The sequence below is a fragment of the Nicotiana tabacum genome, chromosome 21 (genome assembly GCF_000715075.1).
Source record: "Nicotiana tabacum cultivar K326 chromosome 21, ASM71507v2, whole genome shotgun sequence".
Taxonomy (NCBI): Eukaryota; Viridiplantae; Streptophyta; class Magnoliopsida; order Solanales; family Solanaceae; genus Nicotiana; species Nicotiana tabacum.
Window position 1 is genome coordinate 57677939 of NC_134100.1, and position 27178 is coordinate 57705116.

The 27178-nt window shown below is 37.7% G+C and overlaps 2 protein-coding genes across 3 annotated transcripts; both read left to right on the forward strand.

Moving 5' to 3' along the window:
- Positions 1-12892: 12892 nt before the first annotated feature.
- On the forward strand, positions 12893-15154 carry LOC107794966 (uncharacterized). 2 transcript variants are annotated; one of them, XM_075242075.1, is made up of 3 exons: positions 12893-14329; positions 14661-14729; positions 14808-15154. In XM_075242075.1, the coding sequence occupies exons 1-2, from the start codon at positions 13015-13017 to the stop codon at positions 14726-14728; spliced, it is 1383 nt and encodes a 460-aa protein (XP_075098176.1). In that variant the 5' UTR covers positions 12893-13014; the 3' UTR covers position 14729; positions 14808-15154. The 2 variants fall into 2 exon arrangements, with proteins under 2 accessions (XP_075098176.1, XP_016473008.2); XM_016617522.2 differs by lacking the exon at positions 14661-14729.
- A 5130-nt stretch (positions 15155-20284) lies between these two features.
- On the forward strand, positions 20285-27146 carry LOC107794967 (poly(ADP-ribose) glycohydrolase 1). Its single transcript, XM_016617523.2, has 11 exons — positions 20285-20668; positions 20762-20950; positions 21611-21714; positions 23171-23375; positions 23458-23562; positions 23921-24039; positions 24232-24375; positions 25358-25502; positions 25673-25873; positions 26211-26273; positions 26803-27146. The coding sequence occupies exons 1-11, from the start codon at positions 20420-20422 to the stop codon at positions 26974-26976; spliced, it is 1698 nt and encodes a 565-aa protein (XP_016473009.2). The 5' UTR covers positions 20285-20419; the 3' UTR covers positions 26977-27146.
- The last annotated feature ends 32 nt before the right edge of the window (positions 27147-27178 follow it).

The window sequence follows — 27178 nt, forward strand, 5'->3', positions numbered from 1 at the left end:
CATGATGTTCAGTATTGATTTATTGGAGGATTCTGTTTGCCCATTGCCCGCGGGGTGATACGGTGTTGAGAGTATTCTTTTGATATACCACTTCTCAAAAAATTCGGCAACCTTTTTTCCAGTAAATTGGGGTCCATTGTCGCAACTGATCTCTTTAGGGAGGCCGAAGCGGCACACGATATTTATCCATATGAAGGCGATCACTTCTTGTTCGTGTATCTGGGCGAATGCTCCTGCTTCCACCCATTTAGAAAAATAGTTAGTTAAAACCAAAAGAAATCGTACGTTACCTCGCCCCGCAGGGAGGGGGCCGGTGATGTTCATTCCGTACCTGATGAACGACCAAGGGAAAGTGACCGAGTGGAGGTGCTCGCCTGCTTGATGGATCATTGGGGCGCATTTTTGGCATTGATCGCATTTTTTTATGAAGACCGCAGGCTCTTTTTTCATAGTGGGCCAGTAGTAACCTGCCCGTATGAGACATCTGACCAGAGCTCGACTGCCAGAACGAGATCCGCAGTGGCCTTCGTGGACTTCCTCTAGGACGCGCCGAGTTTGATTCGGGCCTAAGCATTTTGCCAGGGGATCGCCATACGCACTCTTGTATAGGTCGTAATGAATGATGGTGTACCTCGATGCTTGCATCCGAAACTTCTTGGCTTCCTTTTTATCATCTGGGAGTATGACATCCTGTAAGTATGTAACAATACGGTTGCGCCAGTCCCAAGTTAGATTTATGGTCTGTACCTCGATTTGATCTATTGATGAGTGGAAGAGGGTGAGCACATTTCTTTCTCCGGTTATGCTTTTAGTGGCTGCTGCTAATTTGGAGAGGCCGTCTTCTTCGATGTTTTATGCTCAAGGAATCTGGTCGAGCTGGCATTCATCGAAATCGGGCAGTAGTTTGCAGATCTCGGCCTGATATTTTTGTAACCTTTGCTCTTTGATCTGGAAAGTCCCTGCGACTTGGTTAACGACGAGTTGAGAGTCGCAGCGTAGTATGACCCGTCTCGCCTCGTACTTGAGTGCTAGCCTTAATCCTGTAATCACGCCCTTATACTCGGCCTCATTGTTAGTTATGTCTGGGCACCTTATTGACTGGCGAATCACTTCGCCTGTTGGTACTTCGATTACAAGTCCTAGTCCGGACCCTGACGCATTAGAAGAGGAATCGGTGTACAAAATCCATAGATCTTGTGTTTGTGGAGAAGCGTGGGGCGCTTCTTTTTCAACTTCGGGCATTATTTTTGCGCTAAAGTCGGCGACGAAGTCGGCGAGGACTTGTGATTTTATCGCCATTCACGGTTGATATGTGATATCATGCTCGCTTAATTCTATGGCCCATTTGGCCAACCTGCCCGATAGCTCGGGCTTATGCAGAATACTTCTCAAGGGGAAAGTTGTGACTACCGAGATGGGGGGCATTGGAAGTAGGGTCTAAGCTTTTGTAAAGCTACGACCAAGGCCAGGGCCAATTTTTTGAAGTGGGGGTACGTAATTTTTTGACCTCTTCGCGGACTGCATCGTTTATTATGGAATTGAACTTTCGCCTAAGCTGCCTCACCAGGTGGTGGAATGGGTCGACGTTCAACTTGTGTGTGGCGATCTCCTTCGGGATACCTGGCATATTTGCATGGGAAAAAGAAAACAAGTCTGCGTTAGCAGTTAAGAATTAACAGAAGTTACCTGGTTCTTGAAGCTTGCAACCGATGTAGGCTTTCTTGCTGTGGTCGGTATCATCAAGTTGAACGGGGTCGAGGTCTTCTATGGTTGATCTCGCAGCCTCTACTATTTTGGGATCTCTGATGACGTCCTCTCTTTCGTCACAACTCGACCTCGACCCTGTTAATTGCTATGCCTCTTTTGTTTTGCCATTTATTTGTTGGGTGGTTGTACAATCCAGGGCGATACGGTAGCATTCTCTAGATGTGCGTCGTTCTCCTCATATGCCAAATATTCCCCATGGGGTTGAAAATTTGATAACTTAGTACAAGCTGGAAGGGATGGACCTCATGGTATGTATCCAAGGTCGGCCTATTATGGCGTTGTACGTTGTATCCTGGTCCATGATGTGGAATGTGGTTTCCAGAGTGGCACTGCCGGCCAGGACGGGGAGTGTGATTTCTCCAGATGTTCGTTCAACTGCATCGTTAAACCTGTTAGCGTGATGCAGCGCGGCACTATCTTATCCTCGAGTTTCATTTGTGCAAGTACTCGAGGGTGGATAATGCACGCGCTGCTCCCATCGTCCACCATAATGCGTCTTAGATCTGTATCTAATATTCGTAAAGTGATAACAAGGGCATCATAGTGAGGGAAAACCAAACCGTGGGTATCTGACTTATCGAAGATGATACTTTCTTTGAGTTCGTCATACCGTTCGTGAGTGATCGACCGTTTGAGCTTGTGGGTTATGGTGAACTTTACGATGTTGATCGAAGTGTCGCCACCACCTCCGATGATCATTTGAATGGTGCGAGTCGGTGAGGGTGGTTTCGGCGGTCCCTGGTGCTGTTCACGTCCTCGGGCAAAGTTGGTCCTTCATCGGTCACTCAACAATTCTTTGAGGTGTCCTTGGTGAAGCATATTTACAACCTCCTGCCTTAGGGCGATGCAATCCTCAGTTTTGTGACCTCGCTCTTGGTAGAACTCGCAGAGGGCATTTGACTTTCTGGTGCTTGGGTCTGACCTCATCTTTTGCGGCCACTTTACTTTTGGTCCGAGCTTTTCCAATGCGTAGACTATTTCTGAGGGTGACACACATAAATTGTGAGAGGATAATAAAGGGGGCATACCTATCTCGTTTCGGTGAGTCCTTGTCCTTGGTCTAGATGGGCCCTCTTCGTAGTGGGAGGGGGCATGATAGTGCTTCTAATGTATGGCTGATGCCTTTCCCGATTGGGTCGTGGAGCTGCGAGATTCCTCCTGGCATCATTTCTTCGATCCTTCCTGGATTCAGTGTGCACCGAGGTCAACCGATGAGTTAGTCTATTTAGGTCATCTTCGTCTGCACGGACCTTGGCACAGTAGGCATTGTGTATTTCATCCCAAGTTGTTGGAGGATATTTCATAAGCCGACTTAATAATTTTCTGGTCGCCCTTGAGCCATTCCTGTTCAGCCCATTTTGGAAAGTTGCTACAGCCATTCCTTCTGATACATTCGGTAAGGTCATCCTTACTCGGTTGAATCAAGTGAAGAAGTACCTCAATCCTTCTCCAGGCGATTGTTTGATGGCAAATATATCATTCACTTTTGCCTCCGCCTTTTTGGCCCCAACATGGGTCATTACGAACTTGTCGGCCATTTCTTCAAACATTTTGATGGAACGCGCGGACAATTGTGAATACCAAGTTAATGCTCCTCCGGTGAGGGTCTCGCCAAACTTTTTAAACAAGATGGAGGATACTTGTTCTTTGGCGAGATCATTGCCTTTTACCGCAGTGACATAGTGAGTCATATGATCTTTGGGGTCGGTCGTACCATCATATAATTACATTCTGGACACACTCCTAAGTCTAAAATCACCCAACAAATCTAATCGAATCATAAAAATTCACATCCGAATTCGTTTACTCATAAGTCAACTTCTGGTTGACTTTTCTAGGCGGCATCTTGAAGGTCTTGGGTATGGCATGCGGGGCGACTTCATCACTATAGGGTTGCTCAATGAACTGACCAGCATCTCTTTTTGGCACGAGTTTTGGGGCATCCGGTATTTTGTCGACTCTCTCTTGGTGCTCTCTCATTTGGTCCCAAAACATTTTGTTCTCATTTTCCATTTCTTCCATCTTCCTCAGAATGGTTGTGAGGGTGTCATCACCTGCATTATTAACATTGTGAGTGATACTTGTTACTGGAGGGAGAGGGTCGTGCTGCTCGTCCGTTGTCGGTGTAATGCTAGTCTTTGCATTTTCTCTAGCTGCCTCCTGGGCGGGCTTGTCGAGGATGCTGGTTAGTGTGTTTGTTAGCCAAGCCTCGAGTAGTTTTTCACTGCTGGTGGCGCCTCTTCCGTCGTGGGCGTGGAAGCTCCTTTACCGCGGGATGTTGTGATACTGCCGTAAGAGAGGGGCGACCCAACTCGCCTGGGGGAAGCGTTGGGCGTTATATCTTCGCCTTCTCTTTCAGAAACCTCATTGATGGTATTCAAGAGGTTGGTGGTGAGATCGGCCACTACCTTCATCCTTTCTTCTCCATTACATGTATGTCAGATCCATGTGTACAAGGAAAAATGAGCTTTGCCCTTTTTTTTTTATGAACTGTGCTAATTATAGATCTAGGGGAAACTAAAAATTTAACTAGGAAATTCCCACAGACGACGCCAAATTGTTTGACCAAAACATGTAAATATTTGATTAAACTAATTAATTTTATGTAATGAGGGATTAAGCCCAATTGATAATAATATCCCTGAATTTATAACTAGCTAACACAAATAACGCAAGGTAGTGTTGGTGGGGGATTAAATGCAGTGTACATTCAGTATTTCAAGAGGAGTAATGATGGAAGAATATCAAACACTAAATAACCATAAATGGCATTAACGTAAATAAGGAGAATGATTCACCCAATATCGAATGAGGTGGATGATTCTTCTTTCTAACAATGATGAATAATAAGATAAATCCTAGAATATTGGAACTATTCTAAAAAATCTGGAATAATGGATGGTGGAATCTTATTAGAAAGGTAATGTTTGTATCTTTTCTCGAGAGAGTCTTCTTCTCAAAAAGTGCTCTTATCAGAAAGAAAATATTACATACCCTTTCCCCTTATCTCTTTTTCTATTTATATGGGACATATCCCCAGTCAACCCTAAAAGTACCAGTATATAAAATATTCAGTGGAATATTCCCTTAGATATCCTATTACAAAAACTAGCCGTTAGTATCGTCCTTGGTACTTGATCTCGACCGTTATTGACCGCCCGGCTACGAGCCCCGCTATCCACTAGTCGACCTCGGCCACATCACCTTCCATAATACCACTCTATGCTAAATCCCATTGAGGTAGATTTTGACCTATTCAATATGACCACCAAAGACAGGAGCTTTTTATTGTTACACGCATGGCATTGCCCAAGATGGGACTCTGATATTGCCTATGGACAACGCTGTGCGCGAATATCCCTACAAGACTCAAACTTTTGATGTTTTCAAGCTTGATTTTATAGACCATGATCATGTGGAGCTTCGATACTTGCCAGGCAGCCTTGGCAATCGTGCATTCTTCAATGGTTCCAATCTCGGCTTTGCTCTCTCGACCACCATGTTCCCGGAATTGAGGCCCAATTCTATTTACTTTACAGATGATCTAACTTATAATTACATATTTAGGGAGGAGCCTAATTGTGGAGGTCATGATTTGGGGATTTATGACTGTAAAGAAGGAAGCTTTTTATCATGTTACTACCCTATCGAAGTAGACAAGATACAAAGGATTCTACCAACTCCTATGTGGTTCACCCCTGATGTTGATGCAACATGCTTGGCCTCCACTTTAGGTCTCTCCATTTAGTTTTAAACTTATTGGGATCATGTATGCAGCACTGGTGTTGGCTTATTATTAGTATTTTTTTTCTTTTAAGTAAACTCTAGGTTTCTGTTTATGTAGCTCCAATATCTGTGCTAATTAGCTGATGTCCTAAGCAATTTGATGTCGAGCCAGTTACTTTTCCAGTCCATCTTACTCTTAATTATTTATCCTGCATTGTCTAAGAATCCTCCTGGCAAGGTTTATGTGACTTAGGCACCTTGTTCTTAGCATAGGTAGCACCTTGTTCATAATTCCATGTGGTGTTCAAGTGTTGTATTTTATTTGTGACAAGCTAATAGTGGATACCAACAAAGTGGTTTGACATGTGATGTGAAATAAAGTTGTTACCAAGAGTAGTATCACTATGTGCGCAACATGGCGTCCGATCTCTACCCGATCAACTAGGACGCCTTCCCACATATGCCGTGTGGGTTGACTATTCCAATTCATAGTTATTACCAGTTTCATCCCAATTAAGGGGAATAATCACAATTTCACCAATATTTCAATTTCATCCCAAATATGGGGAATAATCACAATTCACCCCTACACCGGCACATGTAGTTTCAGGTGTGGGCCTTATGACCCACCCTTTCTCTGTTTTGCTAATGATGCTCCCAAAAATATTTTTGATTTGATTTGCACACAGAGGTAAAATAAATACAATAGTACTCGCCTCTACATCTTTCACATTGTATAAATTCTCATTAGTATTTTCAGTCATTCACAAGGACAATATTTCCTTGGCTCATTTGGCCATTCACAAGATTCTTTATTCCTGGCAAGATGGCCGCATTTCATGTTCCACACTTTCACCTTTTTCAATTTCAAAGATCACCTTCAAATATCAACATATAGAATATTCTGGAAATCACAACTTTAAGTTCATTAGAAATGAACAATTTAAGCACAATAGATTTCTTTCCGAGAAATGGAGTAAAATAATTGACAATTGATGCGCAAGTTAAAATCATTAACTAGTAACACACCATTTATTCTTAAAATACTTTTCCCCAAAAAGGGCAATACACAATTTCCACTCACGAATATATAAGAACTCAAATACATTGAAAATACTCACAAAGCATAGTATTTGTTAAAACAGCCACATATGGCATGACTTGAGTACAAAAGTTTTTAGACAATTCTATTTTCGAAGTCATTTTAAAATAGTTGAGTCGAGGCTCATTTCATATTCTTTATCACATCATCTCACTTCATTAGCACCATTGGCCACAAGTATAACTTTCACTCTTGGCACGTTGGCCACACTTTATATTCCCAATTCACCTATTTCACTTCCAACCATCTTTATTGATTATCAACAATAAGACATTTTCAATCACTTTAGGTACACATATGAGCAATTAAGAGTCTTAAGCATATTGTGTTTTCTCACACAATTTGGCATCATAACCTTCATTTGAAACACAACTCAAAGACATAGTATTTTAATACACATATCATTCTTGAACACATTCCCAAAAGATAACATAATGTGATAGGAATATTTGGAACACGTTTTGAATACATAATTCTCGACACTTTGCTCATTCGGGACAATCGAATTTGTTGGGGACAACTTGGAACATAGAATAAGGAACTTGGGACAACCATACTTGGAACTTACGAGAACATCATAGAATTCAATTCTAAGAGAGAAAGTTTAGCCAACATACCTCGCTTTGAGCTTTCCTTAAATTACTACAACATTCCAAAAATTCTAGCAATCCCAATCTATTTTGAGACATAACAAAAATTGAACCATAATTAGGAAGATATTCATGGTCTCGGCTCATTTGAGCATTTTATCAAATACTAGGTGTGCAAATTTAACTACAAGGTTCTTATACAAGATTTCCTTCACTCCACAACCCAATCTTTACTTATTTTAGCTCAACAATCTTTCCACAAATCTTATTGGTATAAGCATGTATAATTAATACTCTTACACCCAAGAATCATACGTCCAATCACTCATCTTTTATCCCAAACTCGAAATTGAAGACTAGGGATTTGAATCTTACCTCTTGAGTGAAGATCTTGTCAGATTTTCTTGTTGGATTTCAAGGCTTGAACAAGATCTTGATGAACAAAATACTTCATCTACTTCCTCTCTCTAGAACACTCTCATTTCTCTCTAAAATATCAGGTTTTAGCTCAAGAAATGACTTAACCCCTCTCTACCCAGCCTTGGGGTTATTTAATGGGCTCCTACGTGTGCGGCCGCGCACCTGAACAAGTGGCCGCACATCTGGCCGCGCACATGAGGCAGAAACTCTCAAATATGCACGGCTGCGCATCTGGGCGCGCATATGATACAAGTCCAGTTAAATGGCCATAACATTCTGTATACACATCCAAATGACGAACGGTTTAATGCGTTGGAAACTAGACTCAAAGAACTTTAATTTGATAGGTAGATCACCACCTAAGTCATTATATTGTGGGATTTCTATTCATTTGAAGTCGGGTCTTGTGCCAATTAAAATATCCTTTCCACTTAATGTGTCCAACTTGTTCTACACAAGTTCTTGCCATTCACAAAACTCCTTAATATCTTCCAACACGCCTTAAACATATATTTTAATACCAAAATGATATGGTTCTATCCCATGGGTCTCCTTTAATACTCAAATACGTTATTCCCAAATACTGCTGGCGCACTTTAAAATCTTAAATCATTAGAAAATTTTTACGGGACCTTACAATAACATAGACCTACTCGAGGCCTCAAATCACACATAACAACATCGAAATAATGAATCGCACCTCAAATCAATCTTAAATGAACTTTAAACTTTCAACTTCCAAAACTCGCGCTGAAACATAGCAAATCAACTCGGAATGAACTCAAATTTTGCACACAAGTCCCAAATCACATAACGAAACTATTCCAATTCTCGGAACCACAATCCGAACCTGATATCATCAAAGTCAACTCCCGGTCAAACTTGTGAACTTTCCAAGCCTTCAAATTTTCAACTTCCGCCAATTAGTATCGAATCCTTCTAGAAATATTCCAATGCAAATCCGGGCATACGCCTAAGTCTAAAATCACCATACGGACCTAACGGAACCATCAAACTCCATTCTAGGGTCAAATTCATAAAAGTCAAACTTAGTCAACTCTTCCAACTTAAAGCTTCAACAATGAAATTCATTCTTCCAAATCGATTCTGAATAACCCGAAAACCAAAACTGAAGATTCACACAAGTCATAATATATCATACGGAACTATTCATGCCCTCAAACCACCGATCGAAGTACAAATGCTCAAAACGACCAGTTGGGTCATTACACATCATCACGAATAGCTTCTCCTCTAATTCTACCATCTCCACCAACAGATTTTTCTCATGTACCATTATATCCTTTAACCACATGGCTATATCTAATTTGTGGGATTTGCAAACTACCTTTCTCTATCTTAAGGGCACTACCCAAAGGTCTTAAGACTGTCACTCTATCTAACCCTTTTATTTAAGCTATCTATTATCATGTCTCTTTATCTGGTAAAATAATAAGATTTTGGATGTAAGCCTCCCTCTTTTCAGCCTTTGTAGGGTAAAGAAAAGGGCACACTACCTGGGAAGGAAACAAAAAGATTTATAAGCATAGATATTAAAGGCATGCTTGAAACATCCATTAGATGTTTAAAACACTTTCTACAAAATGTTTCAAGCATTTACAGGATGTTTGAAAGATGTTTCAAACATCTTTGAAACATACACCAGAATGAGTCGTACCGGATCATCTTTGATCTGAAATGGATCGGGCCTGTCTTTTTCTACTTTTTCAAATAACCACCTCTTCATCCTCGGCAAAGTCCTCTCTTTTAGATAATCTTTTGGCCGTAATTGAGGTAAGGCTTCAAACGTCCAAGCCTACATTGTGTGATCAAACAGTATATAAAAGGTTATATAAATAACACAAAAGTAAAAATAATAAATAAGATTTATCTAGTTACCATGAAAGTCTAAGGAAATCCGTAGAGGTTAATAAGAGTCACTCTTTGATTGTTGACGCTCTTTCTTATCTTTTATAGTATAATCAACAGACAAGTGAAAAATATTTTTGCCCCATAGATAAATGTAGAAAGCCTCTTTTGTGGAGGCCAGTCTGACTGTATCTTCAGACACACCACAGTTCAAATCCTTTGCCAACAAAATGTAGTGAACTAACCAAATCAAGCATAGTGCATATTTATGTTTTTAAATTTTTTTGGATTTGGATTTGATTAAGTCAAACACTAGTTTACCAGTCACAGTTCTCTTTCCTTTGGTATAAGTTTTGATAAATCTTCATCATCAAGAAAGTACTTTTCAATCTTCAAATTAGGGTAAGAATGTCTACAGTTGAGTTCGATCATTATGGCAAACACACAAAGGCCAAAGCGGACTGGTAATCTTTTGTAATTAACCCATAAATCCTGGGTCTTCTCCTACAATACTCTACTGTAATATAGATGCCTTAAACAGTGGCCTCTGAGGCACATCTAAAAGTGCCTGAAAGGACTAGTCCTAAACTTATTTTCAAGGCCCTCATCCTGCTACAACTTTCTGAACTCACCCATACTCGTTAATCCTAATGAGAATCTTACTGTGATGTTCTTGATGAAGGTCTCATTATCATCCAAAAATATCTTGAACTTGAACGGTGGAAGTTCCGGCCAAAGCCTTAAGATTTCAACCTCGCAACTATCAAACTCATCTTTAGGCATCTCAATCTTTATATGATTTTAAAATGTTGATTAATAAAAGGCACAAGAATAATGAATTTAATAATTATTAAAATCTATTTCCAACTTTTTTTTAATGAAACATCCTATGAAATATTTCAAACATCCAGATAGATAATTTATACATCCAACTAGATGTTTTAAACTTCCAAGGAGAATTTCAAACATCCAGAGAGATGTTTTAAACATATTGAGCTTACCTTAACAGATTGAGAAGGTGCATTGTCATTCTTTTTCTTTTTTCTTCTTTCTGCCTCTGCCTCTTCTTCTTCTTCTTCTTCTCTTGAAGCTTCTTCTTCTCTTGGTTTCAACATAAGATCTTCATCTTCAGAGGTCTCCTCTTCTATTTCTTCTCCTTCAACAGTTACTATTTCCTCTTATGATTCTTCATCATCAATATTTGTCTCCTCGTTTCTTTCTTCTCCTTCAACGACCGTTGTCTCCTCTTTTGATTTTTCATCATCAACTTTTGCCTCCTCTTCTATTTCTTTCTCTATTTCCTTTTCTCTTTATCCACTTCTTTTCCTCTCTCCTTATCCTCTTCTTTCTTCTTTCCTCTTCTTTTTCTTTTTCATTATCCTCTTCTTTCTCTTTTTTCCTCTTCTCCAATATTCTCTCCTTTACTACTTCAGTAGCAGTGTCTCCTTCTACCTGATTATTCTGTCCTCCTCCTCCTACTACCCGAAGAGGTGTAACTTCTACTTCAGCTATAATAAGAATTGATTGTTGTATCTCATTTTCCTATGATGTCCTAATTTTTTTGCTAGGTTTTTTAGAAGGAGAGTCACCTCTTCCTCTTTCTCCTTTTTTGGCACACATTCCTTTATCATTTTATCTACACACTCAAACAAGTAACAACCATCAACAAGTAAACAAATAATTTACTCCTAACATATAAAATATTAACGCTATAAATAATCAGGTATCCTTTGGTGAAACGTTTTTTGGATTATTAAACATCCTTACAGTTGTTTCAAACATCTTATATGAAGCTTCAAACATCTAATTAGATGTTTGAAACATCTCTGAAGATATTTTACAATCAACGAGTTATTTACAAGAAGAATATTTCAACCATATTTAAGATGTTTCAAATACTCCAATGAGATATTTGAAATATCAGCGCAAAATGCCACTAACCAAACTCAGAAAAATATTGCAATAATTGCACAACATATAACAACAACAATAACAACATAGATGTTTAACAATCTCTTAAGATGTTTCAAAAATTCAAATGAGATGTTTAAAACAAATGGGTAAAAATCATTTCGCAGACCCAAACATGGAGCAATATAGCCATTTTAACATCACAACAACTAGATTTCTAGGTCTGTGGAATAACCTCATCAACAATATATAAATACCAAATTTTCAATCAAAATTATCAACTACACGACAGCTCTAAAATTTAGGCACGAAACTACACAACGACATGAAGATACAAAAGCACACAAAAAAATAAAAGAATCTATAGAAGTTGAAATAACAAGTTTAGGATTCATCAATGGGGTAGAAAAATAAAATAAAAATTACCTTGATGATGGAATTTCGAAAGTTTTGAACGAAGTTGAGTAGAAATGGAGCCGATATTTGGAGTCCCAAATCGTGAGAAAACTGATTTTGGAGGTTGAGTTTGAGAGAAAGGGGGAGGAAGATCATGAAAAATAAAGAAAGAGAAAATAGAGAATGGGATAGGTGGGGAACTATTTTGGGTGATGGGTTAACTTATTTTTTAGTTTTTTAAATTTTACCCCAAAATTTTCTTATTTTTTAATTTGGCCCCCAACCATTCAATAGTCCTAGGACTATTTTTGTAATTTTTTATTTACCGTTTTTTATTGCGCATGTTGCGGCATTCACACACGTTACTATGTTACACTGTTGCTAACATTCTTTGCTACTTGGTGCTTTATTTTCATTATTTCTTAAGTTGAGGATCTATCGAAAATAACCTCTCTATCTCTATGAGGTAGGGGTAAGGTCTGCGTACATACTACCCTCCCCAGACCCCACTTATAGGATCAAACTGGGTTTATTGTTGTTGTTGTTTGCCCCCGACCACCCTTGATTAACCAACCTTTTGTCGTTTGGATATAAGAATTGTAAAATTTCGGGAAAAAAGTAAACAAAAAAATTTCAAGTGAAAATGGTATTTGAAAATTAGAGTTGTGTTTGGACATGAATACAATTTGGATATGTTTTTGAATTTTTTTTAAAGACCCGTTTGTCCATAATTTGTTTTTTTTTTATTTTCTTTTTCAAAAATGTGTTTGTCCAAGAAATTTTGCAAGAGTTTTTCAAAAAACCTTTTTCCCAATTTTCAAAAAAAAAATTCTCCACTCACAAAACTGCAATATTTTTTCAAGTGAAATGCATGTTCAAACGTAATTTCAAATTCCAAATACTTTTTCAACTTATCTTCAAATGCTGCTTTTTCTAAAAAAATTATAATTCTTATGTCCAAACGCCTACTAAGTAATTTAAAGTAAAAATTTTAAAAAATAATTTTTTGGAGTTTTTCAAATTTCAACAAAAAAAAAAGTAAATTTTCAAAAATAAAATATATGGAATTTTTTTTATTGTCAAACGGGCCCGGCCCTTAAACACATTTTTCCGTAAAGTGAGAGCCGACAGAAAGCAAGCCGAAACCTGGCAGACTTTGGATTACTGTATCTAAAAGCAAACCGATTCTTGATCTATAAATACATTTTGGAGGTTCTTGTGTCGAATTCAATCATGGCTAGCTCTTCCTTGGTGGTCAGAACTTCTGTTCCAAAGGAAATAATGAGAGGGCAAATTAGTGAAGTACTGATTAGAAGTTGTAGCGGTCCTGTGGTGAGCAGATGTGTGGCTCCTTGGTTGATGCTACTGCCGGAGTTTAAGGAGGACAGCACCGTCTTCAAATTCTACAGACTGGCAGAAGGGTATGTCATACAAGTACAACATGAGCAGCAAGTGATGATGCCTGATATTGATTCCGTTTGCTTGGGTTCATTATCCAAGGGATGGCTTGTTTGTATACAGCCTAAAGATTGTCTTCTCTTCATGTTTAACCCACTTTCTGGTAAGACTATCCAGCTTCCATCCATTGAAACTTTCCCCTGTGTTAACGGCGTTATTCGGAACAGTGTCAGAGTCGAATGCTTTCTTAACCACCAATCTATTCCCTTAACCCCACAACGTATGTCTTCATACATTGTCGAAAAGATGATCCTTTCATCCCCTGATCCTATGGAAGAGGACTGCATAGCGTTGGTCATTTACGGGCCCCACCAGCGACTCGCATTCTGCAGGAGGCCTGGCATAGCTGAAGCCAATTCGTGGACTGCACTCGACGGTCCCTTACGCGAGTACACTCAAATTGTGTTCCACAGTGGAAAGAAACTATTTTTTGCTCTCACCCAAGATAAGGAGCTTGAAGCTTGGGATCTCCACAATGATCCAACTAAGAGGTTTCTCATCCAGATTGAAGATATAGGCTGCAGTGATGATTGGCCCTCTTCTGCTGCGGATGACACTGAGCTAGAGTGCAAGTCATGCTACTGTTGGGACACTGATTACTTGGTATATGACCACCAAAGCCAGGAGCTTTTTGTTGTTACACGCTACATAGCACATGGCATTGCCCAAGATGGGACTCTGATATTGCCTGTGGAGAACGCTGAGCGCGAATATCCCTATAAGACTCAAACTTTTGATGTTTTCAAGCTTGATTTTATAGACCATGATCGTGTGGAGCTTCAATACTTGCCAGGCAGCCTTGGCAATCGTGCATTCTTCATTGGTTCCAATCCCGGCTTTGCTCTCTCGACCACCATGTTCCCGGAATTGAGGCCCAATTCTATTTACTTTACAGATGATCTAACTTATGCTTACATATTTAGGGAAGAGCCTAATTGTGGAGGTCATGATTTGGGGATTTATGACTGTAAAGAAGGAAGCTTTTTATCCTGTTACTACCCTGTCGATGTAGACAAGATACAAAGGATTCTACCAGCTCCTATTTGGTTCACCCCTGATGTTGATGCAACATGCTTGGCCTCCACTTTAGGTCTCTCCCTTTAGTTTTAAACTTATTGCGGATCATGTATGCAGCACTGGTGTTGGCTTATTATTAGTATTTTTTTCTTTTAAGTAAACTCTAGGTTTCTGTTTATGTAGCTCCAACATCTGTGCTAATTAGCTGATGTCCTAAGTAATTTGATGTCGAGCCAGTTACTTTTCCAGTCCATCTTACTCTTAATTGTTTATCCTGCATTGTCTAAGAATCCTCCTGGCAAGGTTTATGTGACTTAGGCACCTTGTTCTTAGCATAGGTAGCACCTTGTTCATAATTCCATGTGGTATTCAAGTGTTGTATTTTATTTGTGACAAGCTAATAGTGGATAGAGATCAAAAAAGCACTGGAGCTCTTTCATTGTGCAGGTCAACAACGTGTTCTACTGTATGATGTAAGGTGTCTGCTTACCTGCAACACCTTTCCCCTGATCCAACCTGAGCTATATAATCTAGAATCTCTTTGTTTACAGGTACACAGAGAGCTATAAAAGCACATGCTGAAGTAGAGAGGACTTGTAGATGAGCATGGCTAGTTTCATAGCCACACAACATGCGCCTGCTAAAAGGATTTATGCACGCGTATGAGTTGTTTCAATGATTGCTGTCCTTATATATGAATATGAGCCTTCTCCAACTCTGTACTACTTAACCAAGTTTGGTGGCCTTTATCGAGAAACTGAAAGGCTGTCTAGTCGCATGATGAAAGCTACAAGTGAGGGATATATCTCGCTCAAGTATCTACTTGTCGATGAACTGTATTTGAGGTTCTTAATGTAGCCATTCAATCAATGCAAATGAAATGTAAGTGCGCTTCTTACTTGGTAGGTATCACATTCCAGTAGCACAGCATCTTCAATTACTGCCCCATCTCATACTCTTGTCCTCAACCCTCACATTCCAGTAGCTGATTTCATAAAACTGCATGTACCACCAAACTAAGTGTATGACTTTGACTTTGTCTGCTTACATAGTCTATATTCTAAATTAACTTTCTAAATTTTCTGTAATATGAAAGATAATGTTCAGCTGTATACATCAACCATCCCAATGATGGAGTCCCTCACAATAAACATCAAATTAGCCTGCCTGATAGTACTATGCTTCTCACGTCCTTCCAGTATCCATCAAATTTGTGTACAGATACCTAGTCTCACTGTTTTGAGTAAAAAGGAATAAAGCAACAATTTGATATCTTTTACACAAGAGAAGTCAAAATTTTAGTCCATATCTCAAATAGTAGACCTTACATTATTCTTAAGGAAAGTGCATCTGGTATGAGGTATCACTTCTCTTCTAAGTCAACAACATCCATGGGAAGGTCTTCCAAATTTATCAAGCAGAGAGTTTGAGAGAGAACTCAGCTTGATTATTCCCTCAAGCCAAATAGCTAGTGTACATACTCTAAGAAAGAAAAGAGAATCAAGCTATACTTTATTTACAAGATCCTACGAGATTCTAACAACACTTGTTTGCACCTGAAATTACACATGTGATCATACCTTTCTTAACAAAATGATATGTATGATGAGACAAAAGGAAACTACTACCAAGCAGCAGAAAGATATGAATGAAAAGGGAGGATATACTCTGTCATCTGGTTTATCGATTCTGTTGTTTAGGTGGGCTTCTAAGAGTTTGTTCCATATTACAAAGATGGTAAGCAGGAAGGGCTAGAAACTTAACAATTGGATACTCCTCTAGCCCCCACAGACACCTTGTTATATCATCAGGATAACACACAGAAGAAAACATTTGGTATATCACTAGAAGATATCACAAAGTTAACATTTGGATGACTTCAATAAATGCTTCATTCCAAAGGCTAGCGCTATTGCTAGGTGGGAATACAGAGAATTGGAGTCAAATTGAGTAAATCTTGGTTATGTTACTGTTAATGCAGTTTCTAACTGCTGCTGCATCAATGTTTCCTTCCATAGAGAGAGAGGCCAGCTTCTGATCTTCCCTTTGTCGGTGGGTGCAACCTTGAAATGGATCCATCTCCAAACACGATTGCCACACCACTCTGCATTTCTGAAAAAGAATCTTTTAGAACTATTCAAGTAACCAAAATGAATGTGAATGGTGTCGGAGTGTAGTAGATGTGATCCCTCCCTAGTATGTTTGAGCTTTGACTACTGTATAAGCCATCACTATACTGTTATATATGGATGACATTATTATTCAGTGAGTCACTATTGTTTTTTGACACATGATATGTCCTTACTTTTGTGCTATTCAATTTAATTATGGTTATGACTATGCACTTATGCGGTTGCTTAGTGAATGCCTTGATGTTGTTTAATTTAAACACAAGTTAAGATGGTTCACTTAATGGAATAAATTCAGCAATCCCCTGAGTTGCATGCTGCATTTTTTTAATTAAAAGAAAGATCTAGTACTAATGTTAAAGTAAAGTCACACTAAGCAGCTCAAAATTGACTACATGTCCACCAGCACTACCAGTGCAACAACAAAAAAAAGAGCAGATGAAAAGTGAGTCCAAACATGAGAACTATGCTAAACACGCAGAAAAAAGTAAGAGCATAAAACATTTTTTCAAGGCAAGGAGACAAAATATTAACCAAAAGGCAACAATAGTGGGCTGAACGCCGGGTCTTGGGGTCGTGACCTGAAGGGATCTTTTCAACTTTGTATATTAACTGTGATGATCGGACTAGTCGTATTGAGTTCTAACGCTCCATTTTGCGATTCAAGACTTTGATTAGGTTTATTTGATATTTTATGACTTATGTGCATGGTTGATTTCGATTTCCGAGAGGTTCAAGAGTGTTTTGGAAGAGTAATTTTCTTTCTAGAAGCTTTAAATTGAAATAGTTCGACCAAGATTTGCGTTTTGAGTAAATGATCCCGGATTGGTGATTTGATGATTTCGTTAGGTATGTATGATGATTTTGGACTCGTACGTATATTTGGTTTGGCTCCCGGGTGACCCGAGACCATTTTGGCGCTTCTAGATGGAAATTTAAACTTTAGAACTTTCAGAATATTTGGATTTGATTCTTATTTCTTGTTTTGATGTTGTTTTTGATGTTTTGAGTCTTCGAGCAAGTTCGTAGACTGTATAGACTTGTTGGGATGATTGGATGGGGTCCTGAGGGGCGCGGGGTGAGTTTCGTGATGATTTCGGACCATTTTTGTTTATGTTTTAGTTGCTGGTTTCTAGTGTGATTTTAGTGCTTTGCGAACTCGGAGCTAGTCTCGCATTCGTAGAAAGTATTTTGAGGCAGTGGGGGTTTGCTCTTAACAAACGCATAGTGGGGTCGCGAACGTGAAGGCTTGCAAGGGGGACTGGCCTTAGCGAATGCGAGGGTAGTATCACGAACGTGATGGTCTCAGACCATTGGCATTCGCGTTGAGTAGAGTAGTTTTGGCCCAAGGTATTTAATGCTGGAAATCGGGATCTAGGCCATTTTTCAATATTTTTTAGACCTAGACTTCGGATAAAGGCGATTTTTTAGAGGATTATCACCCCAACTTCAGAGATTAATGGTTTAACTTAATTTTGGTTAATTTTCATGATTTTCCATAGATTTTACCCTTAAATCTAGAATTTTAAATGGTAGAAAAGTTGAGTTTTAGGGTTTAATCTTAAGATAGCTAATTTTGGGGATTTAGACCTCATTTTGAGATCGGATCTTGAAACAATTTACATACTTGGGCTTGAAAAAAATGGGTCATCGAAATTTGGTCTTGATTTTGAATTTTGACCATGTGGGACCGGGTTAACTTTAGTTGACTTTTGGGGTTTTCAAAAGATTAAAGCTTTATTGATTGGGATCGCTTCCTATAGCATTCTTTGACTTTCTTGGTTAATATTTGGCTAGATTCGAGTCATTTGGAGGTGTATTCTAAAAGAAAAAATAGTTTTGGAGCTTTAGACTAGCCCGGATGAGGTAAGTTTCTTGCCTAACTTTGGTTTGCGGGAGTTTTTCCTAGAAAATAATATTTTTTTACTACATGCGAGGGTGATGTATATGTGAGGTGACGAGTGTATATACATGTGCTATGGGTATTTATGCCCGGGATAGATTCTAGGATTACTTATTGCTTTGTTGAGTTGCGTATTCTTCTTGACTTATACCTTACTTGATTTCTATGGCAACATGAGTACAATTATCCATGCCAGAAATCGTGGTTAACTTATGATAGCTTAATTGATCACGATGGACTATTCTTGAGGATGGTTATGTACTTGATTTGGCCGTGGTCATACTTTATATCATGAACACATATCTATATCCGCCATTGTTGTGATACTGGAGTTTCTATTTTTATATTTATGCTAAATATCATGTTCAAACCTTATTGCAATGTTGAAGCAAGATATTGACTTGTACATTGTATTGAAGCTAAATATCATATTCAAGCTACCTTTTGATCTGGGTAGTTTAGGATTTTAACTCTGTTTATGTAAATTTCAAATAGACATTGTATTTATTTTTCATATCAGTTTGTAAATCTAAACCGTAGTGGCTCATGACTTCTACTACCAATCATTGGGTTATTGTATAGAAATTTAGTTATTTCACTTACTGATTTTTATAAATTTCATTAGAATTGTGTTGACTGATATTTGACTTACCTAGCGGGTTGTGTTAAGTATCATCACGACTACGTGAATTTCGGGCCGTGACACAAATGCACACGTTAATACTAAATTGTTCATCTTTACAAGTTCAAGAGATATTCAGTTATTTTTTATTTAATATAATAAATAGGTGGTGCATCTTCTTTAACGTACCTTACTATTTCGTATAAATCGTTCTACACAAACTTTAATTGATTGTCACGAAATACACGTACAACACATGTAATCTAAAGCTAGTATAAACTAAAACGAAGGGAGTGTTTAATTCAACTAATCCAACACATGCTCTTATAGCCTAATGACATTCGAGTATTTTTATAGTATGAACCTTGAGGTCATATGTTATTTGTCACTATAGTAAGATTTATTTTATAAATAGTAATATTATAAACAATTTTTATTATCAGTGTATTTAATTTGTCATATCAGGTTAACAATAAGTATTTTAAGTTACCAAAATTAGACTTAGTATAAAAAATATCAATTCATGATGTAGTGTAGAATACAATTAATCTATACAACAAATATACTGATAGTAGAGATAATCTATTGTAGTATAATCTAGGGAAAATGTCCAAATATATCCCTCTACTTTGGTATATGTTCACATGTACCCTCCGTTATACTATAGGGCTACATCCACCCTCACCGTTACCCAACTTTATAAAAATACCTAAAACGAAAAGCTACCAGATATTAGGGATGACCCGTTTTTAAAATAAAAAAATTTCGACCCATCGACCCATAACCTGTTTAACCAAATAAATGCATCATATAAATAAAAAAAACCCATAATTTTATACGGGAAACACTCAAAACACACTTTTTTCATCATAGAAAAATCGAGAAGTGCCATGTCTTATGATTTTGCTACCAAAATTTCTCTGTGAACGCTGCAAAGGTGCAGTTTTTCTTCCCTAATTTCGCTGATTGTGCTTATTTAATTTGGTTTCTTGTAAGATTGCATTCTATTTGAGTTAACTGGTTTAGAGTTTTTTTGAGTTATGTTTTGATTTTGAGGAATGAGCGATGAATTTTGTCTTTCTCTGGTAGAGCACACACGAAGCAGATCTAAGAATTGCAGGAAATACAAGGGATCCCATGGGTTTATTTGGTTAAACGGGTTATGGGTCGATGGGCAGAAATTTTTTTATTTTAAAAATAGGTCATCCCTAATATCTTATGACTTTCCATTTAATGAAGTATATTTTTATAAAGTTGGGTAATGGTGACAGTGAATGTGATCACACAGTATAACGGAGAGCATATCTTAACAATATATCAAAAGGCATAGGGCCTTTTCCCTATAATCTATTATAATGACAAAGAAAGAGAAAAAAGAAAAAAGAAAAATGTAAACCAAATTTTCACTTCTGTTGAAAAGGGCAAAAAGAATGAGAAGAACAGTGTCAGTCTTTTATGTTTGAATTCAACCAACGGAAAATGTAGGTGAAGAGTAGGTAAGGTCCAGCGATGGAGAATAGAGAAGACCTAACGTCAATCCTTCCGTTCTTACCACTGTGTCTCCGGTCATCTTCCCTCTTTTGGCCACCGCCTGTTGTTGAAGCACTTAAAGCCCTCTCTCAAGGCCCTCACTATAGCAACGTTAACTCCGGCCAAGTCCTCTCCCTCGCCATCTCCGACATTCGAAACTCCCTCTCCCTCCCTGAATTTTCAATTTCCTCCTCCGCTTCTGACGGTTTTGCCCTCTTCTTTGACGACGTAAACCTTTTCCTTTTCACCTTCGATTCTCTGTTTATTTTATTATTGTATGGTGTTTTTTATTGAATGAATGGTGAAAATGTTTTGGTGCAGTTAATTCCTAGGGCAGAAGCTGCTAAATGGTTCGAACAAGTGGTGCCCAAATTAGCCTATTTGCTTTTGCGGTTGCCTTCCTTATTAGAATCTCACTATGAGAAGGCGGATGGTGGAATTGTTAAAGGAGTCAATACTGGTCTTCGCTTGTTGGAATCACAGCAATCTGGAATTGTTTTCCTCACTCAGGTTTTATGATGGTTATACTTTGATTATTGAGTAATTTATTTAGGAGTATGTTGTAATTTGCACTATTGCCAACCTCAGCACTTGAGTCATCTGCAACCACTCCATTCTATTGTGGCCCATTTCGTTCCAATGTCAAATAATTTGCCTTTACTATCAAGGACCCTTAACCAGAGGTCTCGAGTTCGACCATGGGAGGGCTTTCCCTTAATGGCCCCCTATGCTGTGCGGATCTGGATTAGTCTGATAATTGAATTTTGGATACCAAATGGTTGAACGTTTAAAATAATAATAAGTTATCTTTAAAAGCAAATTAGGGCCTCTAAAAACTAGAATTTTCTAAACTTCACAATAAATCGTAAGCCAGCATGCAAGTTTCTAACCAGAATAAAGTGACCCAAAAGTACTCCTGGCAAACACTAAACTGTAAAAGAACATAATACTAAGCTTCTACTAACAAATTTCAGAGGATTACTTGCAGATTATGGTGTCATACATTTGAACGAATAGTAAGGTTTTCTTTGAAATTTGTTAAAAGTATAATTATTTCGATGAAGTAGTATACTTTTATGCGCTAATGTATGAATCAGAATCTGATTCTTAACTTTTTAGCAAGTATATATAGCGTATCACTGAGCATGATTGTAAATCATTTTCTTGCAGGAATTAGTCGGTGCTCTTCTTGCATGTTCCTTCTTTTGTCTATTCCCGACCAGTGAAAGAGGTGCCAAACATCTCCCGACGATCAACTTTGATCATTTGTTTGCGTATGTTTTATCAGCTGTTTATTTTCTCATAGCTGTTGCGTGTATCTCAAACATTGTTTCTTTCCTACATCTTTCATGTCAGTTGTGTTCTATGTTCTGTTTTAAGGTATGTGAACACAATCTTTTTTCTTTTCAGCTGTAAAAAGCTGCATCTACAAACAGTAACATAGTTTGCTACATTCGAACCGTTGAGTTCCAACAATTTTCCACTAAATCAGCTACAAAAGAATGAGCTTACTTGCAGGCTAACCATCCCCTTATTTTGTCCTACTTCACTTGATTCTGATATAGTTATCATTGTGAAACTCGTTTCCACTTTGAAAAAAAATAAAAGAATTTCTCCACTTCAACAACTTTAACTTGAAAAGAGCTTGTTCATAATTTTTTTGTGTGTATTGGAATTAATAAGGAAGAGTTGAATGTTATATTTTCTGATGTAGTCTTCTCTACCTAAATGGCTACTTTGGCCTTTCACAATGCCATCATTGTTGTTTTTCAGGGCTTTCGCGTTCCATCAAGCATATTTCACACATCCCCTTTCTCTTCTTTTGTATGCCTAAAGTTGCACAACACTATGTAACTCCGAGATGAAAGCATAAATTTATTTCTTTTTGTTGGTTACTTCTAAACTATGGAGTTCAAGAACCAACAATGCACTACTTAATATGTCTAGACTCTAGATTTACTGATTAGCAAGAGTATACGTGACTCTGCAATGAAAGAAAGAAAAACTTGTCATAGTTCCACTTTCCAGAAGCCCCATCTAACACCAGAGAAAAATGTAGCATTGCTATGTTAAAGCATATGCCTCAGTATGTTCTAACAGCTCGCGCAAATGGATTGGGGATGCAAAGCTAGAAGCTATGAGAGCACTAAAAGAAACAGTCCGTTCTGAACTCTGAAAGAGGTTGATATGGTAAACCATCTTGTTAAAATGGAGGATACATTTTAAATGTATTAGTGGCATTAGTTGGCAATTGAATTGGAAGTAAAGCTTAAGAACTCTTAAGCAGAACGTGTTATGAAGAATGATGAATCCAATCGTTGTTAGTCATTTTGAGAAGTTTTCGTTAGGTGTTTGAGAGAACGAAATTGTTGTAAATGAATGAAGCATGTTGAAGTTGAGACCTTTACATAATACTGACACTTTGTACCCATAGCTATCACTTAGTGAGGAGTTTGATATAGCATTCTGAGATCGGTAATGGCGGTCAAGCTGTTTCACAAGAAAAAAGGCTCTAGGATAGGATCCTAACTATGGTTTATCAGGAGTAATCCAAGGCTGTAAAAAGCAGTGTATAGTTTTCCAGTTCTGAGACTATTTATGGAAATGATCTAATGAAGTCAGAAGCTATTGTCTTATGCTCTTTTATGGTTGGTTGCAACATGCCATTTTATGAGTCCGATTATCTGAATGCAGAAAGGTAGTTCACCTGGTGACAAACATGTTTTTCAGGTATTTATATGATCATTATGACGAGAAACTTGAAAATAAATTAAAGTGCATTGTTCACTATTTTGAGAGGATTGCCTCATCAATGCCCGGGGGCTACATGTCATTTGAGCGGAAAGTTCTTGCTCTAGAACATGGTACATTTTGTTTTCCTTATCCAAAGGAAAATTTCTGGAGCCAATCCAATATTTCCCTTTGCCCTTTTAAGGTAAGAGATGAAACTATATTTTTCTATTTGGTGATAGAAGATCTTACGTTCGAAAGGATGACATCTTTCTGTTTCTTTTTAGATTTCCAATTCAGGCTTCATTGAAGATCAACCAAATGAAGCTATAGAAGTGGATTTTGCGAACAAGTATCTTGGAGGTGGTGCTCTCAGTAGGGGCTGTGTACAGGTTTTTATTTCTCAACATAGTTTCAGTTTTATCTTTTGATATATTTGTTAGCTATTACTCCATATATATATATATATATATATATATATGAGAGTAGAACTTATAAAAAAGAAAAAACTAAAAATGCGTTAAGAATATAAAGGAAGAGGGATCCTATTTATTTACTGGAGTATTAATTTAAAGAAGATAATATTTTCTGGTTTTTCTTGCTCCTAATTTGCTTTAATTTAGATGTATCTAATTTGGTGATTTAATATATATTTCTCTCGTTTAAATTCTAATTCATGCAACCTCTGTCTCTTTGAGACATATATAACTGGACATATCTAAAATGTTATATTGATATTTCCTTGGTTAGGAAGAGATTCGCTTTATGATCAATCCAGAGTTAATTGCTGGCATGCTTTTCTTGCCTTGCATGGCAGACAATGAGGCAATTGAAATTGTTGGTACAGAGAGGTTCTCAAATTACGCTGGGTGAGCTTAGTTTGAGAATTAATTTCATTTTACATAAGCAAGTTAACTTATAATCAAATTTTCTTGCTAATTTATTTTGGCTGAAATTTCCTATTTCACAATGAAGTTTTATTGGCAGTTTTTACCTTTAACTGCAATTCCATAATTTTTTAATATGTATAATCTAATGTTAAATGTCTCTGATTGGTGTAGATATGCTTCTTCGTTCCGTTTTGGTGGTGACCACGTGGACATAAAAGAAATTGATGTTCTTGGAAGGCGTAAGAGGAGAATAATTGCAATAGATGCTCTAAGCAGCCCAGGAAAAAGGCAGTACAGGATTGAATGCCTCCTAAGGTATGTGAGTGTTTATTACACTGGAAATCTTATTTGGAGTAAGATTCTCTCTTAAGGTCAATTGGGTCATAAAAGAGATTACTGTGAATCTGTCAGCACTTTGATTATTTTTGAGCTCCAATTGGGTTCTGTTTTTTCTTAGAAAGGAAGTATTAGTGAGGTTTAGTATATCCAAAGCTGAGAAGGAAGTAAAAGTTTATGAGCTGATGTTCTGGAGTTGATGTTAGATAAAAGTGGCTGTCAATTAGATGCTGTCAGTCAGGTGGTTTGTGTTCTATTCCACCTATGTTTATGTTAAAGAAATGAATGGATTAGTACATACCCACATAATCGACAAAACTATCTTGTGAATAGATCCTTGCCTGTCAGGCATGCCTATGCCATGAAATTGACCAGAATTGGTTGAAATAGAACTTAATCCATAAGTTCCTGAGAGAAGAGATGGTTTACTTTTGGGATCATTTGAATGAAAGATTATGAACAAGACAAACCGTGGATGGCCTGGGTATAAGTATTTCAGGATCTAACAATATGTCGTCAGTCGTAATATTTTACTTTCATAAGCCATTTGGATTTAAGGTATTCGGGTAAACACGAGCATGAAAAAACCAGAGTTGAGGAATGAGGGCAATAGACACAATTATCATTTTGATAAAAGCTTATAGATACTTTTCACTTCCAGAAATTAGATTAAGCTAGGTGAAATTCATTTAGCAAATTCACTGGGGAATGACATGGCTGAGTTTATGATTTCATATGGGTATGTTCATAGTTGTACTTCTCAATTTATTTTCTCCTTGCACATAATTTAGCTGATTTGCAATTTGTTTTCTTACATTATGTATGTATGTGTACTATTTTCATCTGCGCGTTTTTTCGCTAAAGCCCACACTTTAATTGCTCTTTGCACTTAAAGTAAAAGACTTGGTGCTTTCGGCCCCTTTCGCGCTTTGACAACACCGAGTCCTTCAACTTGTTGTAGGGAAATTAACAAGGCTCTTTGTGGTTTTCTGGATCATTTTAAGTGTCATCAGTATCAAAAGCTTTTTCAAGATGCTGGCTTCCTGGGACGTCAGCATGATCTGAATGATGAAGAATCTGGTGGACATTCTGAAGTTTATCATTTGGTAGTATCTCCCTTCTTACTATTTTTAGATCCTCCTACTTTCTCATTTTCTTCACTGCTTCACCCCCTTTTCCCCCTCTTTTTCGGAATCTCTCCAGTTATGCTATCCGTGTTCTAAAAAACAAATTGTTTGACTTGCTTTTTGGCTATTTATTATCCTGTCACCAATAGTATCTTGGAAATCCTTCAACATCATCTCAAACAATTGAGGAAACTTTGGCTAGCCAGTTGCTCAAAAATCATGAGGCACACTATTGTCAGCCTTCAGACTACCAGCAAGAAATCGGGGTTGTGACAGGAAATTGGGGTTGTGGTGCTTTCGGTGGGGATTCTCAAGTTAAAGCTATGCTTCAATGGCTTGCTGCATCTCAGGTTATTCTCTCCTTGGACATTTTTCCAGCATTTTGTTACAGGAATGTTTCTCTCATGCAAGGCAAAGAGTAGTCTTTTGCTTTCACCCTTTATATAATTCTCATGCTTTATGTTCAAGATTTCATCAGATATCTGATTGTTTTATATCCCTTTCACTTTCCAACGCATCATGTCACATAAAATGGTTAATGGCAATATATAAACACTTTATGCCCCTGTATATTCATGTGAAGGCGTGAGCACCCATTTTTTTCCCTTGAACTACTTTTCCTAATTCGTTTTACTTTGATTTTTTTTTTTTTTTTTTTCAAATTTTTTCTCCTTTCTTCTCTGACAGGCTTTCAGACCTTTCATCTTGTATTATACATTTGATTTGGAAGCACTGCAGATGTTGGGACAGGTACTAGTCTTCTAAACTATGAGATTGTCTTTGAGAAGGTTTCTGCTTGAAAGGGAATACCTTTTAATTTTGAACTTCCATTTCATGGGATGTTTGCCATTTGTTATTTGTGAATCTCTTTGGTTTAGTGTGAAAGTTAGTAGAGGCTGCTTGCTCTTTAGATTTTAAAGAACTGTTGTATCTGACTGCTTTCTTTGACATTACGTGACAAAAAGGCTCCTCTGCTATAGAAATTTTGTGTAATTTTTAATACTCGCTATGTTTTGATGGTTATTGATGCTAGAAATGGTAAATGAGGTTTGTCCTTATGTTGGTCCTGCCTTTTGTGATCCTTATGTTGGTCAAATAATAGATGCATAAATTTGCTCGCTAGGAAATCTTGACTTTTTTGTTTGCTGTAGCTGTAGCACCAATGTACTAGGTTTTAATATAATATAGATATGATCATACACCACAAGCATCTTCAGGACTTGGTAGCATATATATATATATTTCATTGTTGACATTCTTTGTTGATAACCTGGAATAGGTGGCTCAATGGATTTCTTCACAGGGGTGGACTGTTGGGGAGCTTTGGAATATGTTGGTGGAATACTCAGTCCAGAGGTTGAGGGGAGAAAGTGGAGCTGGCTTCTTCAGTTGGCTCCTTCCATCGTTGAAATCCCATGATACTATTTTGCTCGACAATTCTCATAATGTTTAATTTTTTCTGGTCATTTTATTATACTGCTGCTGCATGGGAGTATATCATTTTCACACGTTATTTTAGAGTTAGTGTGTCCTTTTTCATGAATATGACAGAGACTCCTGCATCCTATAAATTGTCAAATTTACACTTTATTCTAATTAAAATTTAGGAATAATTGCTGATCTTACACTTTTCGACTTGTGGATGTGTTTAGGCC